Below are 18,283 nucleotides of genomic sequence, written 5' to 3'. Positions count from 1 at the left end.
CACCCCCAGGCTAGTGTGCAGTGGCGCTATCTCAGCTCACTGCAGCCTCAACCTCCCAGGCTTAAGTGATTCTCCCATCTCAGCCTCCTGAGTATCTGAGACCACAGGGACCCTGCTAATTTTTTATTTTTTGTAGAGATGGGGTTTCACCATGTTGCCCAGGCTAATTTTTAAATTTATGGTAGAGATGGGTGACCCCTATGTGCCCACGCTGGTCATGAACTCCTGGGGTCAAGTGATCCTCCTGCTTCAGCCTCTCAAAGTGCCGAGATCACAGGTGTGAGCCACTGCCCCCGGCCATGTGATTATAGATAAACTGCCATTGGTTAAACTTACTGGTAAATGTTGTCTTTTGTCTCCTAATTTTTAATGTTATAAAATCTTGATAAGCAGATTCATCATTCTGATTGCCTTCTTAGGCTATTTTCCTACAAGTAGCATTTATGAGCAATTTTTAAACATATTTGTTACATGAAATTCAAGAGCCCTCTGATGCATGCTTTTGTATTACAGAGTGTGTGAATGACAACTACTGGTTTGGGAGGGACAAAAGCTGTGAATATTGTTTTGACGAACCACTGCTGAAAAGAACAGATAAATACCGGACATATAGCAAGAAACACTTTCGGATCTTCAGGGTAGGTGACAAATACCCATGTATTTAGGAAAGCTGGTAATCTATTCATTGCTTTTAGGTATTTTCCCACTATAAATCTTTGCTTTTAAAAGTTTGAAATAAAATGTTCTGTATTTTAGGAATTGGGTCCTAAAAACTCTTACATTGCATACATTGAAGATCATAGTGGCAATGGAACCTTTGTAAATACAGAGCTTGTAGGGAAAGGAAAACGCCGTCCTTTGAATAACAATTCTGAAATTGCACTTTCACTGAGCAGAAATAAAGGTAATATCATCTTATGGTTACTGAATTTTTTTTCACTCCCATACAGGAGGAAAATTTGTCGTATCCTTACAGAGTGTGGTTTAAGTAACGATGAGTAAGTTAGCATTCAAGATTCAACTTCTCTGTCATAGTTGCATTATTAAATTATGAAAAAGTTCCATCCAGACAGATTTGTTTTGTTTTGTTTTGGAGATGGAGTTTTGCCCTATTGTTCAGGCTGGAGTGCAATGGCACAATCTCAGCTCACTGCAACCTTCACCTCCTGGGTTCAAGTGATTCTCCTGCCTTGGCCTCCTGAATAGCTGGGATTACAGGTGCCCGCCACCACACTCAGCTATTTTTTGTGTTTTTAGTAGAGACAGGGTTTCACCATGTTGGCTAGGCTGGTCTTGAACTCCTGACCTTGAGGTAGAGGTTGTAGTGAGCCGAGATCATGCCACTGCACTCCAGCCTGGACAACAGAGTGATACTCTCTCCAAAAACAACAACAACAAAATTTTTTTAGACTTTTTTTTAGATACAGCCCAAATAATGGAGAAAAAAGGTATTTTGTTTAGAAAAATGCTATTTACCTAACTTTACAAATATGTTGAATGTACTTTGTGCTACAAAAAACTTAATACCAGGTATGTAAAGGTATAAATGGCTGAGAGATGATAATGCCAGCGTGGTGATACTGATGGCCTGATTTTCATTGGGACATTTACTTGCCTAGACCATTTTTCTAGGCTTAGACTGATTGCTTTCTGATTCTGGGCCTGTGGAAATCTGCATGGGCATTTTATGCTGGTGTAATTGATTAATCTTCTGAGGTCAAGGAATATAAATAATGTTGTGTTACAGATTTCCTGTACTACCATTGGAGTGATGCTTATAGTTCCATTGAAGCATGAAATTTGACTTTAATTTATTTCTCTCAAGGGTTTTACAATATATATTAGCTTACTGAACTGATTTCCTTAAGTTTACATGATAAATGTAGTAAAGAATTGTCTTATATTCCATATGACTATTAAATTTTAGAATCATGATCTTCTCTTGTGACTAAATTAATGACACCCATTTTTACTCTTTTTTTCCTTAGTTTTTGTCTTTTTTGATCTGACTGTAGATGATCAGTCGGTTTATCCTAAGGCATTAAGAGATGAATACATCATGTCAAAAACTCTTGGAAGGTAAATTATTTTCTTATGTAACTATACTTCATTTTTTCCTTATACATTTGTGATTGGTAGTTTCTCATTTCTGATTCTTTCCTTCCTTCTTTCCTTCTGTCCTTCCTTACTTCTTTCTCACTCCCGCTCTCCTTCCTTCCTTCCTTCCTTCCTTCCTTCCTTCCTTCCTTCCTTCCTTCCTTCCTTCCTTCCTTCCTTTTTCTTCCCTTTCTCTCTCTCTTTCTCTTTCTCTCCTCCTTCCTTCCTTCTCTTCTCTTCTTTTCCTTTCTTTTCTTTCACTGAGTTTTGCTCTTGTTGCCCAGGTGGGAGTGCAGTGGCGTGATCTTGTCTCACTGCAACCTCTGCCTCTTGGGTTCGAGTGATTCTCCTGCCTCATCCTCCCGAGTAGCTGGCATTACAGGCACACGCCACTATGCCCAGCTAATTTTGTGTTTTTAGTAAAGGTGGGGTTTCTCCATGTTGGTCAGGCTGGTCTTGAACTCCCGACCTCAGGTGATTCGCCCGCCTTGGCCTCCCAAAGTACTGGGATTACAGGCATGAGCCACCGCACCCTGCCATTCATTATTTATTAATTATTATTATTATTTTTTTAAACAGATTTTTGCTCTTGTTGTCCAGGCTGGAGTGCAATGGCGCGATCTTGGCTCACTGCAACCTCTGCTTCCCAGGTTTAAGCGATTCTCCTGCCTCAGCCTCCTGAGTAGCTGGGATTACAGGTGTGCACCACCACACCCGACTAATTTTGTATTTTTAGTAGAGACAAGGTTTCTCCATGTTGGTCAGTCTGGTCTTGAACTCCCGACTTCGGTTGATCCACCTGCCTTGGTTTCCCAAAGTGCTGTGATTTTTTATTTTTATTTTTGTGAGTTATTGCCTACAGTCATTTTAATGTATTTTTATCTTATTTCTTCATTTTTTATTTTTATTTTTTTAGAGACAGGGTTATACCATGTTGGCCAGGCTGGTCTTGAACTCCTGACCGCTGGTGATCCACCCGCCTCGGCCTCCCAAAGTGCTAGGATTACAGGCATGAGCCACAGTGCATGGCCTATTTATTTCTTTGTGAGACAGAGTATTGCTCTGTTACCCAGGCTGGAGTGTAGTGGCATGATCAGAGCTCACTGTGGCCTTGATTTCCCAGGTCAAGGGAAATCAGGCATTCAGCACCATGCACAGTTAATGTGTGTTTTTGTTTTTTAGAGATGAGGTCATGCTGTGTTGCCAGGGCTGGTCTTGAACTCCTGGGCTCAAGCTATCCTCCTGCCTCAGCCTCCTGAAGTGCGGGGATTAATGGTGTGAGCCACCACACCCAGCCAAGTATTTCTTTTTTTATTTCCTTTTTGTGTGTGTGTGTGTGTGTGTGTGTGTGTGTGTGTGTGTCTTCCTGTGTTGCCCAGACTGGAGTGCAGTGGCACAATCTTGTCTCACTGCAATCTCCATCTCCTGGGCTCCAGTGATCCTTCCACCTCAGCCTCCCAAGTAGCTGGGACTATAGGCTTGTACCACCACACCTGGCTAATTTTTGTATTTTGTGTAGCGATGGGGTCTCACCATGTTGACCAGGCTGGTCTTGAACCCCTGACATTAAGCAATCCACCTGCCTCAGCCTCCCAATGTGCTAGGATTACAGGTGTGAGCCACTGTGCTTTGCTGGGTGTATAGTATTTCATTATGTATATATACACCACATTTACTTTGTTCATTTGTTGATGGATGCTTAGGTTGCTTCCCTATCTTGGCTGTTGTGAATAATGCTGAAATGAACATGGGAGTGCAGATATCTCTTCAGCATACTGATTTAAAATTTTTTTGGATATATATCTAGAAGTGGGATTGCTGAATCATATGGTAATTATAATTTTAGTTTTTTGAAGAACCTTCATACTATTTTCCAAAACGGCTGTACCAATTTATATTCCCACCAACAATTTACCAGGGTTCTCTTTCCTTCACATCCTCTTCAACACTTGTTATTCATCTTTTCGATAATGGCCATTCTAATAGGCTTGAGGTGATACGTCATTATGGTTTTAATTTGCATTTCTCTGTTCATACATCATGATAGGTATATCATTGATGTATTTGATAATGATTAAATTAACTCTTTCGCCTCATGAATTTTATTGGTGATAACTTTTTAAGGGTGACGTCACTGAGATACAATTTATATACCATATAATGTACCCATTTAGAGTGCAATTTAGTGATTTTTAGTGTATTCACAGAGTTGTGAAGCCATCACCACAATCAATTTTGGAATTTGTTTTTTAATCACCTCCCAAAAAATATGGTTACTGTATTTCTGTGCTGTTTAGAATTTTTGTCATCTTGGGATGTGAAGTGAAACCTACAATTGAACGTAACTTGGGTTAAAGTTCTCAAAAATTTTGGACTCAGGACACCTCACATTCTTAAAAATTATTGAGGACTCCAAAGAGCTTCTGTTTATGTGGCTTACATCTATTGATATTTACTGTATTAGACATTAAAATTGATTATATATATATATATATATATATATATATTTTAAAGATGGCATTTCACCATGTTGGTCAGGCTGGTCTTGAACTCCTGACCTCAGGTGATCTGCCTGCCTTGGCCTCCAAATTGCTTGGATTACAGGTGTGAGTCACTATGCCCGGCCTGCTTTTTTGTTTTAAGTGAAGGTCTTGCTCTTGCTCTGTAGTAGTTTGACCACAGCTCAGGGCAGCTTTTTTTTCTTGTTGTTGGCAGCCTTGATCTCTCAGGTTCAAGCAATCTTCCCACCTCAGCCTCCCGAGTAGATGGGACTACAGGCATGTGGCACCACACCCAGCTCGTTTTTATTTTATTTTATTTTATTTTTGAGACAGACTTTTGTTCTTGTTGCCCAGGATGGAATGCAGTGGCGTGGTCTCAGCCCACTGCAACCTCCGCTTCCTGGGTTCAAGTGATTCTCCTGCATCAGCCTCCAAAGTAGCTGAGATTACAAGTGCCTGCCACCACACCTGGCTACTTTTTTTTTGTATTTCTAGTAAAGACGGGGGTTTCACCATGTTAGTCAGGCTGGTCTGGAACTCCTGACCTCAGGTGATCTACCTGCCTTGGCCTCCCAGAGTGCTGGGATTACAGGCCTTATTTTTTTTTTTCAATTGCAGAGATGACGTCCTGCTATGTTGCCTAGGCTTGTCTCTACCTCCTGGGCTCAAGTCATCCTCTTGCCTTAGCCTCTCAAAGTGTTGTGATTTTAGGTGTGAACCACTGCACTTGCCCAAGCCATTTTTATATTAATTCATTAAGTAAACTTGCTACATGTTAAGATGAGTAACATTTTTAATGAAAAATTATTACTAAAAAGGTTAGTGAGAAGAGAAGCATTGTTTGACATTTTTGCAAATTTTTTTGACATGTGGCTAGTTAGAACATGGCTAGATTCTGATATTTGCTTCTTCATTCAGTCTACTGTGATGTCACATGCCGTGTAGCCTCTAAAAAACTCCATACTTAAGAGCTAATGTGAATGGAAAGCACAAATAATGTGTTAGTATTATTCTGAACATAGTTTGGCTTTATGGATGCCCTGCAAGGTCTTGGGGTCCTTGGGGTTATCCAGTTATACTTTGAGAACCATTTCTTTAGGAAAAGTATCAGGGTATTGTTACTACTTTACAAAATGCTCTTCATCCCCCTTCCCTTCTCACAAATATTTTTCTACTGATATTTTTGGAAACATGAAAGTATAAAGTACATAAATAGTGTGGCTGGGTAAGGTGGCTCACACCTGTAATCCCAGCATTTAGGGAGGCCTAGTCGGGTCAATCACCTGAGTGATCGACTAACATGGTGAAACCTCATCTCTACTAAAAATACAAAAAATTAGATGGGCATGGTGGCGGGCACTTGTAATCCCAGCTACTTGGGAGGCTAAGGCAGGAGAATCGCTTGAACCTGTGGGGCGGAGGTTGCAGTGACCCAAGATCACACCACTGCACTCCAGCCTGGGCGACAGTATGAGACTCTCTCAAAAAAAAAAAAGGTACATGAAAGGAAATAATTATCCATATTCCTGCAATGTAGAGTTAATCCTGGTATCCCTCTGTATCATAGGGGAGAAATTTTAGTTTATTGATACTGAATTCCGTAACTGATTGTGTTTTCATATTTGCACTGGTTGCTTGGAATCTCACTGTCAACTGTCAAACCCTTTCTTTTTCTTTTTTTTTTTTTTGAGATGGAGTCTCGTTCTGTTGCCAGGCTGGAGTGTAGTGGCGCTATCTTGGCTCACTGCAACCTCCACTGCCTGGGTTGAAGCAATTCTCTTGCTTCAGCCTCCCGAGTAGCTGGGACTACAGGCATGTGCCACCACTCCCAGCTAATTTTTGTATTTTTTAGTAGAGACGGGGTTTCACCATGTTGGCCAGAATCGTCTTGATCTCTTGACCTTGTGATTCACCCACTTTGGCCTCCCAAAGTGCTGGGATTACAGGCATGAGCCACTGCACCTGGCTGTCAAACCCTTTCTTAAGAAATGTATGGGCTGGGTGTAGTGGCTCACGCCTGTAATCCTAGCACTTTGGGAGGCTGAGGCGGGCAGATTACCTGAGGTCGGGGGTTTGAGACCAGCTTGGCCAACATGGTGAAACCCCATCTCTACTAAAAATACAAAAATTAGCCAGTATGGTGGTGCATGTCTGTAATCTCAGCTACTCGGGAGGCTGAGGCAGGAGAATAGCTTGAACCTGGGAGGTGGAGGTTGCAGTGAGCCGAGGTCATGCCACTCCATTCCACCCTGGGCAAAAGTTTGACTCTGTCTCAAAAAATAAAAGTATGAGGCTGGGTATGATGGCTCGTGCCTGTAACCCCAGCACTTTGGGAAGCTGAGGTAGGTGTATTGTTTGAGTCCAGGAGTTTGAGACCAGTCTGGGCAACATGGTGAAATCTTGTTTCTAGAAAAAAATAGAAAAAGTTAGCTGAGCTTGGCGGGTTGTACCTGTAGTCCCAGCTACTTGGAAGATGGAGGTGGAAGGATTACCTGAGGCCAGGAGGTGGGTGATAGAGTGAGAGCATGTCTCAGGAGGAAAAAAAAAAAAAGAAGAAATGTATGGAATTCAATGTTTTTCTGAGGGAGAATTTAATAAAAATTCTCTAACTTGTGGCAGATGACAGAAACTCATATGAGTCAGGTAAGAGAAAAAATTTACTGGCTTTTGTAACTGGGATATAGAGAGGCAGACAGGGAATGGTGGCTCACTGGTAATCCTTGTACTGTGGGTGGCTAAGATGAGTGGATTACTTGAGGTCAGGAGTTTGAGACCAGCTTGGCTGACATAGTGAAGCCCCTTCTCTACTAAAAATATACAGATTAACTGGGTTTGATGGCACATACCTGTAGTCCCGGCTACTTGGGAGGCTGAGGCAGGAGAATGGCTTGATCGCCGGCGGCGCAGGTTGCAGTGGGTAGAAATGGCGCCATTACACTCCAGCCTGGGTGACAAAGTGAGACTCCATCTCAAAACAAAAAACAGACAAACCTTACTTCAGGCATGGCAGGTTCTAGGCGGTATTAAGCTTTACTCTCTGGTCTTTGAGTTTTGATGGTCTGTTTGACTTTATCATTGACTGCATCGAAGAGCTCCCACAGTGTCACCAGGGCTCTAGCTCCATCTATTGAATCAGATGTTTATTGCCTTACTGTAGAGTTGTTCTCTCTATGTGGCAGGAAAAATGGCTACCAAGGGCTGCAGACTGATAGTTTCTTTGTCTAGAAACTATAGCACAGGCTGGGTGCAGTGGCTCATGCCTGTAATCTCAGCATTTTGAGAGGCCAAGGCAGGCAGATCACGGGGTCAGGAGATCGAGACCATTCTGGCTAACACAGTGAAATCTTATCTCTACTAAAAATGCCAAAAATGAGCTGGGCATGGTGGCACGTGCCGGTAGTCCCAGCTACTCAGGAGGTTGAGGCAGGAGAATCACTTGAACCTGGGAGGTGGAGGTTGCAGTGAGCCGAGATGGAGCCGCTGCACTCCAGCCTGGGCAACAGAGTGAGACCTTGCCCATTTTTAAATTGCAGGTTGTTTGTTTTTTTATTGTAGAGTTCTAAGATTTCTTTATCTATTCTGGATATAAGCTTTTATCAGATATATGGCTTGCAGCTGGGCGGCTTGGCATGGTGGCTCACACCTGTGATCCCCGCACTTTAGGAGGCCAAGGAGGGTGGATCACCTGTGGTCAGGAGTTCGAGAGCAGCCTAGCCAACATGGAGAAACCCCATCTGTACTAAAAATAGAAAATTAGCCGGGCACGGTGGTGCACGCCTGTAATCCCAGCTACTTGGGAGGGTGAGGTAGGAGAACTGCTTGAACCCGGGAGGTGGAGGTTGCGGTGAGCCGAGATTGTGCCATTGCACTCCAGCCTGGGCAACAAGAGCAAAACTCCATCTCAAAAAAAGAGAAATAAAAACAACAAACAACAACAAAAAAGGTAAACCAAATTATCATGTGACCCAGAAATTCTCCTCCTATGTGTATAAATTTCCCAATTTTAAAAACAAGTATTCAAGCCAGGCATGGGCACACATCTATAATCCGAGCACTTTGGGAGGCTGAGGTGGGTAGATCACTTAAAGTCAGGAGTTTTAGACCAGCCTGGCCAACATGGTGAAATTCTGTCTCTTAAAAATTTTAGGCTGGGCATGGTGGCTCACGCCTGTAATCCAAGCACTTTGGAGGCCAAGGTGTGCGGATCACCTGAGGTTGGGAGTTCAAGACCAGCCTGACCAACATGGTAAAACCCTGTCTTTATTAAAAAAGACATTTTTTTTTTTAAATTAGTCTCTTAAAAAAATTAGCTGCACGGGGTGGCACACACCTGTAATCCCAGCTACTTGGGAGGCTGAGGCATGAGAATTGCTTTAAGCAGTGAGCCGAGATCGTGCCACTGCACTCCAGCCTGGGTGACAGATCCAGCCTATGTCTCAAAAAAATATGAAGAGAACAAGAAACCAAGTACTCAGATAAGAACTTCTGCGTGAATGTTCATAGCATCTCTAGTCACAATGAAGAAGTCTGATTCCTCTCTTTTTCTTTCGTTGCTTAAGCTTTTGTTGTCGTATGAAGAAGCCATTTACAAAAGGTAGAAACAACCCAAATAAATGTCCACCAGAAGACGAATAGATAAGCAAAATATGGTATTTCCGTGTAACGGAATATTATTCAGCTGTAAAAAGGAATGAAGTACCACAGATGTTATGGCATTACCCTGAATGAAAGAATCCAGACACAAAAAGCTACATATTGTATGATTTCATCGATATGAAATATTCAAAATAGGCAAATCAACAGAGAGAGAAAGCAGATTAGTGGTTTCCAGTGGCTGGGGGCTGAGGGCTGGGGACAGGGTAAAGTGAAGAGTGATGGCTTGATTGCTTAAAAGGTACAATTTTTCCATTTGAGCTAAAGAGAAAGTTCTGGAATTAGATGCTGGTGGTTGTAAACATGGGTAGTGTACTTAATGCCACTGAATTGTACACTTTAAAATGATTACAGTGGTAAATTTTGTGTTAGTATATTTAACACAATAAAAAAGATGTCTTGGTAAACCTGTCAACTCACCCCTTCAAAACCCACAATAGAAGAATAGTCCACTTCATAATGGGTAATTGATGCTCTAGTAGCCATTATCTTGGGCTGACCCAAGCTTCGGAGGACAGATCCTACTGAGGATTAAGTGTGTCCTGGGTGATAGCTTGGATAGCATTCCTCCTCTGTGAGTAGTATCCCAATTAACTGCAAATTCTCTGAGAGGTTGCTGATAGTAGGCTAATTGTGTAACACTTGGTTTCTTAGGTAATTTGATTTGAAGTGCAATTCATGCTGTCAACTGCTTATGCACTTCCTTTGAACACAGAAAATAAAAAGGGAAGAAATGTATCCGTTGAAGTTATTCTTTTGCAGAGTCTGTTTACTGTTACTTGTTTAGGGCACTCATTTTTGACTAGGGAGGACTGTTTCTAGTTAATGTTTTTCTGACCTCTCAGATAATTTCTCTCATTTTTCTCTTAGTATCTTTCTGGGAATTGCACAATCCAGGGCTGCAGTAAGACTCATGTTTGTATCACTCAGCTCAAAAGTGGAATTTGGAGCTGACTTAGTGTTGTTGGCTGTTAAACCCTTGACATTTTACACTGATGAAGTTCCACTGTGTCCTCTGCAAACAGGGACAATGAAAGGGTTTTTTTTTTTTTTTTTTGAGACGGAGTTTTGCTCTTGTTACCCAGGCTGGAGTGCAATGGCGCGATCACGGCTCACCGCAACCTCCGCCTCCTGGGTTCAGGCAATTCTCCTGCCTCAGCCTCCTGAGTAGCTGGGATTACAGGCACGCACCACCATGCCCAGCTAATTTTTGTATTTTTAGTAGAGACGGGGTTTCACCATGTTGACTGGGATGGTCTCGATCTCTTGACCTCGTGATCCACCCGCCTCGGCCTCCCAAAGTGCTGGGATTACAGGCTTGAGCCACCGTGCCTGGCCGGGGTTTGTTTTTTTTTTCTGGAGACAGAGTTTCGCTCTTGTTACCCAGGCTGGAGTGCAATGATGCGATCTTGGCTCACTGCAACCTCCGCCTCCTGGGTTTAGGCAATTCTCCTGCCTCAGCCTCCTGAGTAGCTGAGACTACAGGTGCGTGCCACCATGCCCAGCTAATTTTTTCTATTTTTAGTAGAGATGGGGTTTCACCATGTTGACCAGGATGGTCTCGATTTCTTGACCTCGTAATCCACCCGCCTCAGCCTCCCAAAGTGCTGGGATTACAGGCTTGAGCCACTGCGCCCGTCCTGGAAGTGTTGTTATATGGAATGTCTGTAAATTGTAATACTTGAAGCAGCGGACTCAGGATTGGTAGGTCTCATAATTAAAAACATTCAGACAATCACTGTCTTTGTTTTTACCCCTAGTGGTGCCTGTGGAGAGGTAAAGCTGGCTTTCGAGAGGAAAACATGTAAGAAAGTAGCCATAAAGATCATCAGCAAAAGGAAGTTTGCCATTGGTTCAGAAAGAGAGGCAGTAAGTACCATTAAAAGGCTGCTCACCTTGTGTTGAGACTTCTTCATAACTTCCCAAAATAATCTTAGGTTGATGATCTTCAATCTCAGGAACAACTCCCTACTTAGATGGATGAATTTGTGAGTATCAAAGAACATGGAAAATTTGGAGGCATCTTTGATTAATCTAGAAACTTTTACTTATAGACAGTTTGGTTCCACAAGTATTTAATTGTACATAATAATGAGCATAGCGGGAAGTTTTTTTTTTTTCTCCTTCCAAGTTCAGAGTTGTTACAAGATTGTTTTTACAATAAATGACAGGAAATTAGAGAAAAAAATTCAGCCATAATCCCCACTGTAACCCCACAGCTGTTTTCAGTTTTCCTTTTCCTCCTAGTTTTTGTTCAGATGAAATCGTGTTTTTAGATGGTTGAAATCATCTTATATATACAGTTTTGTATTTTGCTTTTCCACAAATGCATTATGGCAAAAACTTTTCCCTAATACATCCTTTTTGATGACTGAGCTTTCATATCATTTACTTTATCGTAATTTATTTAACAATTTCTCTGCCTGATCATTCATTTAGGTAACTTTTTATTCTTTGCTGTTCTGGGTAATATGGCAGTGAGTATCCTTGGTTCATGGATCAGCCATAGATTTTTAAAAATTTAATTAAATCATTGACATAGTTTTCCTTTATAGCAGCTGTTTACTTTACTACATTTTTGTAATCCACATTTACTGTATGGGAGAGATGGCCAGATGCATTGGTCTTTCCACATGTGACCCAACAAAGTAATGTAAAACACAGCCCCTAATCACATTTTCCTTTGTGGCCAGCTGTTTCTGGCTATTATACTTTCACATTCTTTAAAGATCAATTTTTCCCCCGTAGACATTCTCACATGGCAAGAGGAATTTCCTTTTTGTGTTCACTTTGTTATAGATCTTTTCCCCTGCGATTCTAAGATTTGTTTCCCATTTTGAGGAGAAGAAAATACCAACTAGATTGTTAAAAACTGGGAGTAAAGTTTTACTTTTTGATTTCATTCTTTGAATCAGATTGGACTCTTTGTGACCATTTTATTATCAGAATATGCCCTGACTTGGTAATGAGTTTAGCGGCTTACAGGAAGAGGCAGGCTCTTAAAATTAAACATCTGGGTTTCTTAGCTGAAGTTCATTTTATATAAATATGTAATTCTATCTCCTCTTTGCCTGTGGAGGGTGTAGCCCAGGAAGTTGAGTTACTTGATTCATCCTTTTGGAATTGTAACAGAACAACTTTAGTACCCTGAAGCCTCCTCTTGTCAAGAGTTTCAGAAAATATGTGAGCCTGCTGTTGCAGTTGGAACCTGCATCTGCTCTATTAGTAGAAATTTGACTTAACATTTTCCTTATACAGTTTAATCGAACACCTTCTTGTCCATGTGTTTCGTTTATCATTTTAATGAATGTAAATAGTTCCATAGCTAATAAGTAGAGTTGACGAGTTAAACATGAACACAGTGGAAGCACACTTGTTTCTGACTGTGGAGACTTGGGCAAGTGCATTATGTCTTCTGAGACTTGTTTACCCCATCTGTAAGATGGGGATAATTGTAGAATCCCCTTCAGCTGGGGATTCTGAGGCTCATGAGACATGATCTCTGTAAATAAAGAGCTTGGCACAGGGCCTGGCATTTATTGAATGCTTACTATTTGCCAAGTATTTTGCAAAGTTATTTCAAGTGAGGTATTTAAGTCATTGACCTCTGGGCTTTGATTTCTTTGTAGGAATAGAGCTGGGCTTGGAACTCAGGCAGCCTTTATTTAGTAAACTAAGTTTAAGTGTAAATTTTTTTAAATATTGGCAATTGCCGGGCACGGTGGCTCACGCCTGTAATCAATCCCAGCACTTTGGGAGGCTGAGGCGGGTGGATCAGGAGGTCAAGAGATTGAGACCAACCTGGTCAACATGGTGAAACCCCGTCTCTACTAAAATTACAAAAAATTAGCTGGGCATGATGGTGCGTGCCTGTAATCCCAGCTACTCAGGAGGCTGAGGCAGGAAAATTGCCTGGACCCAGGAGGAGGAGGTTGTGGTGAGCCGAAATCATGCCATTGCACTCCAGCCTGGGTAACAAGGGCAAAACTCTGTCTCAAAATAAATAAATAAATAAATATTGGTGACTATTATTATTAATAAACTCTGTTTTTCTATTTATCAAAGGACCCAGCTCTCAATGTTGAAACAGAAATAGAAATTTTGAAAAAGCTAAATCATGTAAGTATTAATAAGATATGATCCATACTTATATTTATTTATCTCAAAATATGAGAGGAGTATAAAGCCTTTCAGTATAATAAAGCTAATACTGGCTGCGTTTGGTGGGTCACATCTGTAATCCTAGCACTTTGGGAGGCTGAGGTGGGTGGATCACCTCAGGTCAGGAGTTTGAGACCAGCCTGGCCAACATGGTAAAACCCCATCTCTACTAAAAATACAACAATTAGCTGGGCATGGTGGCACATGCCTGTAATCCCAGTTACTCAGGAGGCTGAGGCAGGAGAAACACTTGAACCCGGGAAGCATAGGTTGCAGTGAGCTGAGATCATGCCACTGCACTCTAGCCTGGGCGATCAAGCAAGACTCTGTCTCAAAAAATAAAATATTGGGCTGGGCGCGGTGGCTCACGCCTGTAATCCCAGCACTTTGGGAGGCCGAGGTGGGTGGATCACGAGGTCAAGAGATCGAGACCGTCTTGGTCAAAATAGTGAAACCCTGTCTCTACTGAAGTGCAGAAAATTAGCTGGGCATGGTGGTGTGTGCCTGTAGTCCCAGCTACTCAGGAGGCTGAGGCAGGAGAATAGCCTGAACCCAGGAGGTGGAGATTGCGGTGAGCCAAGATCGCGCCATTGCACTCCAGCCTGGGTAACAAAAGCGAAACTCCGTCTCAGAAAAATAAAAAAGTAATAAAATAAATTTAAGAAATATTAAACTGGGTTCTTTAACTTGTGTGTACATGCACACACGTGCCTCGCTGTCATTTAGATATGAAGAATTTTGCTCCAAAATGTTGAGTGAACAATACTATATAAAGATTTTATGATTAAATAATTACATGATGTTTCTTCTGAGTTAGTTCTTAACCAAAAGATGTAGTAATTATTCTATCTCATAGACATTTGATCAACTGATTTTGTTGGAGAAGACAGTGCTGATTTTAGTGAATTTGGCTTAGTTATACCTGAAGTTTTAATATCTTTGAATACCTTTTATTTGGAGTAATCTAAATAAATCCAAGAATATCCATTAAGTATGACAACATCCTGTTCTTATATCTGATTAAATGGTGTCTGTGGCCTTGTTGGATGTAAGTAGTTCTTTTTTTTTTGAGACAGAGTCTCTCACTGTCACCCAGGCTGTATTGCAGTGGCGTGTTCTCAGCTCACTGCAATCTCTGCCTCCTGGGTTCAAGTAATTCTCCTACCTCAGCCTCCTGAGTAGCTGGGACAACAGGCGTGCGCCGCCACCATGCCCAGCTATTTTTTTTTGTATTTTTAGTAGAGATGGGATTTCACTGTGTTAGTCACTCACGATAGTCTTGATCTCCGGACCTCAGGTGATTTGCCCGCCTTGGCCTCCCAAAGTGCTGGGATTACAGGTGTGATCCACCGCTCCCAGCCTTTTCTTCTTTTCTTTTTTGAGACGGAGTCTTGTTCTGTTGCCCAAGCCAGAGTGCAGTGGCATGATCTCCACTCACTGCCACTTCTGCCTCCCAGGTTCAAGTGATTCTCCTGCCTCAGCTTCCCGAGTAGCTGGGATTGTTTACAGGTGTGAGCTCTCGCCCGGCTGGGTGTAAGTATTTCTTACCTTTTTGTGCAGTGATGATTCTGTCCCAATGAAAAATGTGTCTCACTTTCAAAAAGTGAGAAGAAACGCTGGGCTTGGTGGGGCTTGGTGGCTCATGCCTGTAACTCAGCACTTTGGGAAACCGAGGTGGGCAGATCACGAGGTCAGGAGATCAAGACCATCCTGGCCAACATAATGAAACCCCATCTCTACTAAAAATACAAAAAAATTAGCTGGGTGTGGTTGTGCTTGCCTGTAGTCCCAGCTACTCAGGAGGCTGAGGCAGTAGAATTGCTTGAACCCAGGAGGCAGAGATTGCAGTGAGGCGAGATCGTGCCACTGCACTACAGCCTGGACGACAGTACGAGACTCCATATCAAAAAGGAAAAAGTGAGAAGAGAAATTAGAGAGTGGGCCTGATCTTATCTTGGTCTTTTTTTTTTTTTGGTTCTTTCATTTTCTTCATTAATTCATGCGTACCCATGAAAGCATAAGCTCATTAGGCACTGGCGTTAAACTCAAGGCAAGACCTCTCTCCTATCTAGCTAATGATGATCTTTTTCTGGCTTTTAATCTCCAAACAGCAAAAAGACTTCTTCTCTGTTCTACCTCTCAAAATCCTTCAAAAAAGTCAGTAGAAACTGAGGAGCAATTACTGTTGTTGATACTTCAACAGGTTCCTTTAGAACTCAGTGGGTGAACCTGAAAACCCAGGAGAATCAGAGTGGCTGACCTTCCTGCTTGGCTTTCTTCTGTTTCTTTTGCAAATTCTTCTTCCTCTCTGAATTTGCCAGGTCCTTTTCCAAGAGATTGGGAGTCTCTCTTTAACACACACACACACACACACTCACACACTCTCTCTCTCTCTCTCTCCCCCTCTCTCTCCTTCTTTCTCTCTCTCCCTCTCTCTCCCACTCACTCTCACTGTGTCTCTCTCTCTCTCTCTCTTTTTTTTTTTTTGAGATGGAGTTTCGCTCTTGTTACCCAGGCTGGAGTGCAATGGCGCGATCTTGGCTGACCGCAACCTCCGCCTCCTGGGTTCAGGCAATTCTCCTGCCTCAGCCTCCTGAGTAGCTGGGATTACAGGCATGCGCCACCATGCCCAGCTAATTTTTTGTATTTTAGTAGAGACGGAGTTTCACCATGTCTCTCTCTCTCTTTTAGAGACAGAGTCTCTCTGTCACTCAGCCTTCAGTGCAGTGGCACAGTCATAGTTCACTGCAGCCTCAAACGGCTAAGCCCAAGTGATCCTCATGCCTCAGCCTCCTGAGCAGCTGGGACTATAGGAATATACCACCATACCCTGCTGGGAGAGAGGAGCCCTCTAATTTTCTGGGGCAGAGTTGCATCAAACCTACCCTTAAGATAAACACAAATGCTCAGGGAATTTTCTCTGATGTCAGATGATCTTCAAACAACATTTACACAAATCTGGTGTCCACTGCAATAGAGATGAATTCAAAACCCAAAAAAGATTTCCAAACGTATTTATTTGCAGTTTACCAGGGCCCATGGAACTCTTGGGAAATAAACATGGGCCCATGAGTGCATTTTGATGCATGGGGACAATCAGTAGAGTCTAGTGGCCAAGAGAGCCTGGGCTTTGGAGTCAGAGATTGATGTGGTCAGTTTTTAAACACTTACAGTGCCAGGCTCTCTTGTGGACCCAGGGAAGTGGTAAGCACAGATAGAGGTATCCTTCCCTTCCCTCATGTGACTTTAGTCTAGTGTGGAGACAGACCTGTGTTCCCATCTCAGTACTACTAAAGAAGCTGAGAAGTCATTTATGAGAAGTTCATTTTACTTATTGGAGCCCCTGTTTCCTCATCTATACAACGAAGACAATGAGACTATTTATGTCACAAGGTCAGTGTGAGAATTTAGAGACTTGCTCGTAAAGGTTTCAGCACAGACAGCACACTTGGGGAGTGACAGGGACATCATTAATTCCCTGAACTGCTTTCCCAGTATGACCTAAGTGGAAGGTGTGGGTTAGTAGCTTCTGATTCCTGGTAGAGACACTTTTAGCTGTGACAGCCCTAGCCAGTGACCCTGGAGATAGTGGACACTAGAGGAGATAGTTCACACTGCTTCTGACTCTCAGGCACCTCTTCATGCTCTGTTAACTCCAGACCCCACCGATTTTCAGATAGGTACTGACACTGCCCATTATGAAGGCAACCAGAACCAAGCAGTTCCCATTTTTCCTTCTGCCTGTTCCTTTTCTATGTGTGCCTTTTCTTCTTATTCTCCTTTATTTATCTATGTGTGTATTTACTTTTTTTTGGGACAGAGATCTCCTTCTGTTGCCCAGGCTAGAGTGCAGTGGCATGATCTTGGCTCACTGCAGCCTCGGCCTCCGAGGTTCAAGTAATTCTGCCTATCTTGAATGCTATGTGTACTGTCCTTTGCTTTTTTAAAGCCACAAATACATGTATCCCTAAATAATACAGTTTTTACTGCTTGTTTCTGAGCCTTATAAAAATGGTACAGATTGAGTGCCCCTTATCCTAAAAGTCTGGGACCAGAGGTTTTTGGATTTTGGATCTTTTTGGATTTCGGAATATTTGCATTGTACTTCCTGGTTGAGCATTCCAAATCCAAAAATCTCAAATCCAAAATGCTCCAGTGGGCATTTCCTTTGAGTGTTGTGTCACCTCTCAAAAAGATATGGAGCCTGGCGTGGTGGCTCATGCCTGTAATCCCAGAACTTTGGGAGGCCGAGATGGGTGGATCATGAGGTCAGGAGTTCAAAGCCAGCCTGGCCAAGATGGTAAAACCCTGTCTCTGCTAAAAATGCAAAACTTAGCTGGGCACAGTGGCAGACACCTATAATCTCAGCTACTCGGGAGGCTGAGGCAGGAGAATCACTTGAACCTGGGGGTTGGGGGGGTGGGGGCAAAGGTTGCAGTGAGTCAAGATCATGCCACCACACTCCAGCCTGGGCAACACAGTGAGACTTCATCTCAAAAAAAATTTTGTATTTTTGTATTTGGGATGCTCAAACTGTATCATACTCTTTAAAGTCTTTTGTGACTTGCCTTTTTCATTCAACATTGTGCTTCTAAGACCCATCTATGGTGGAAAAACTGGGCGTTCATTCATTGCTATATAACAATTCATTGCGGGAAGGTTCCACTGGAGGATCTTAATAGAGTGATGAGTGATTAATATGATGAAATATACATTATAGGAAGATTATACTCTTGAATCTAAAACAAAAAAATCTGATGGTTCTTTTCTCTTTAATTCTGATACAGCTACAGTCCTCTGCTGGGGTGTATGTCCCTGATGAATACACACCAAATTTTTTATTTACCCACCATGCTTAACTATCTACTGTC

General features: G+C 42.3%; 1 protein-coding gene across 11 annotated transcripts in view; it reads left to right on the top strand.

Annotated features, from left to right (window-relative positions):
- The window catches only part of CHEK2 (checkpoint kinase 2), a 50,799-nt gene that overhangs the window by 13,311 nt on the left and 19,205 nt on the right, over window positions 1-18,283 (top strand). For all 11 annotated transcript variants that reach the window (XM_017978771.4, XM_078337181.1, XM_009008587.5 and 8 more), the window contains 5 exons: window positions 514-638; window positions 757-904; window positions 1,989-2,079; window positions 11,012-11,120; window positions 13,317-13,370. In XM_017978771.4, coding sequence (XP_017834260.1) covers window positions 514-638; window positions 757-904; window positions 1,989-2,079; window positions 11,012-11,120; window positions 13,317-13,370 — 527 coding nt within the window. The remainder of the gene's footprint in view (window positions 1-513; window positions 639-756; window positions 905-1,988; window positions 2,080-11,011; window positions 11,121-13,316; window positions 13,371-18,283) is intronic.

The sequence above is a fragment of the Callithrix jacchus genome, chromosome 1 (assembly GCF_049354715.1).
Source record: "Callithrix jacchus isolate 240 chromosome 1, calJac240_pri, whole genome shotgun sequence".
Classification (NCBI taxonomy): domain Eukaryota; kingdom Metazoa; phylum Chordata; class Mammalia; order Primates; family Cebidae; genus Callithrix; species Callithrix jacchus.
The sequence above is the reverse complement of the archived record's forward strand: the minus strand, read 5'-3'. Positions and strand labels throughout refer to the sequence as shown.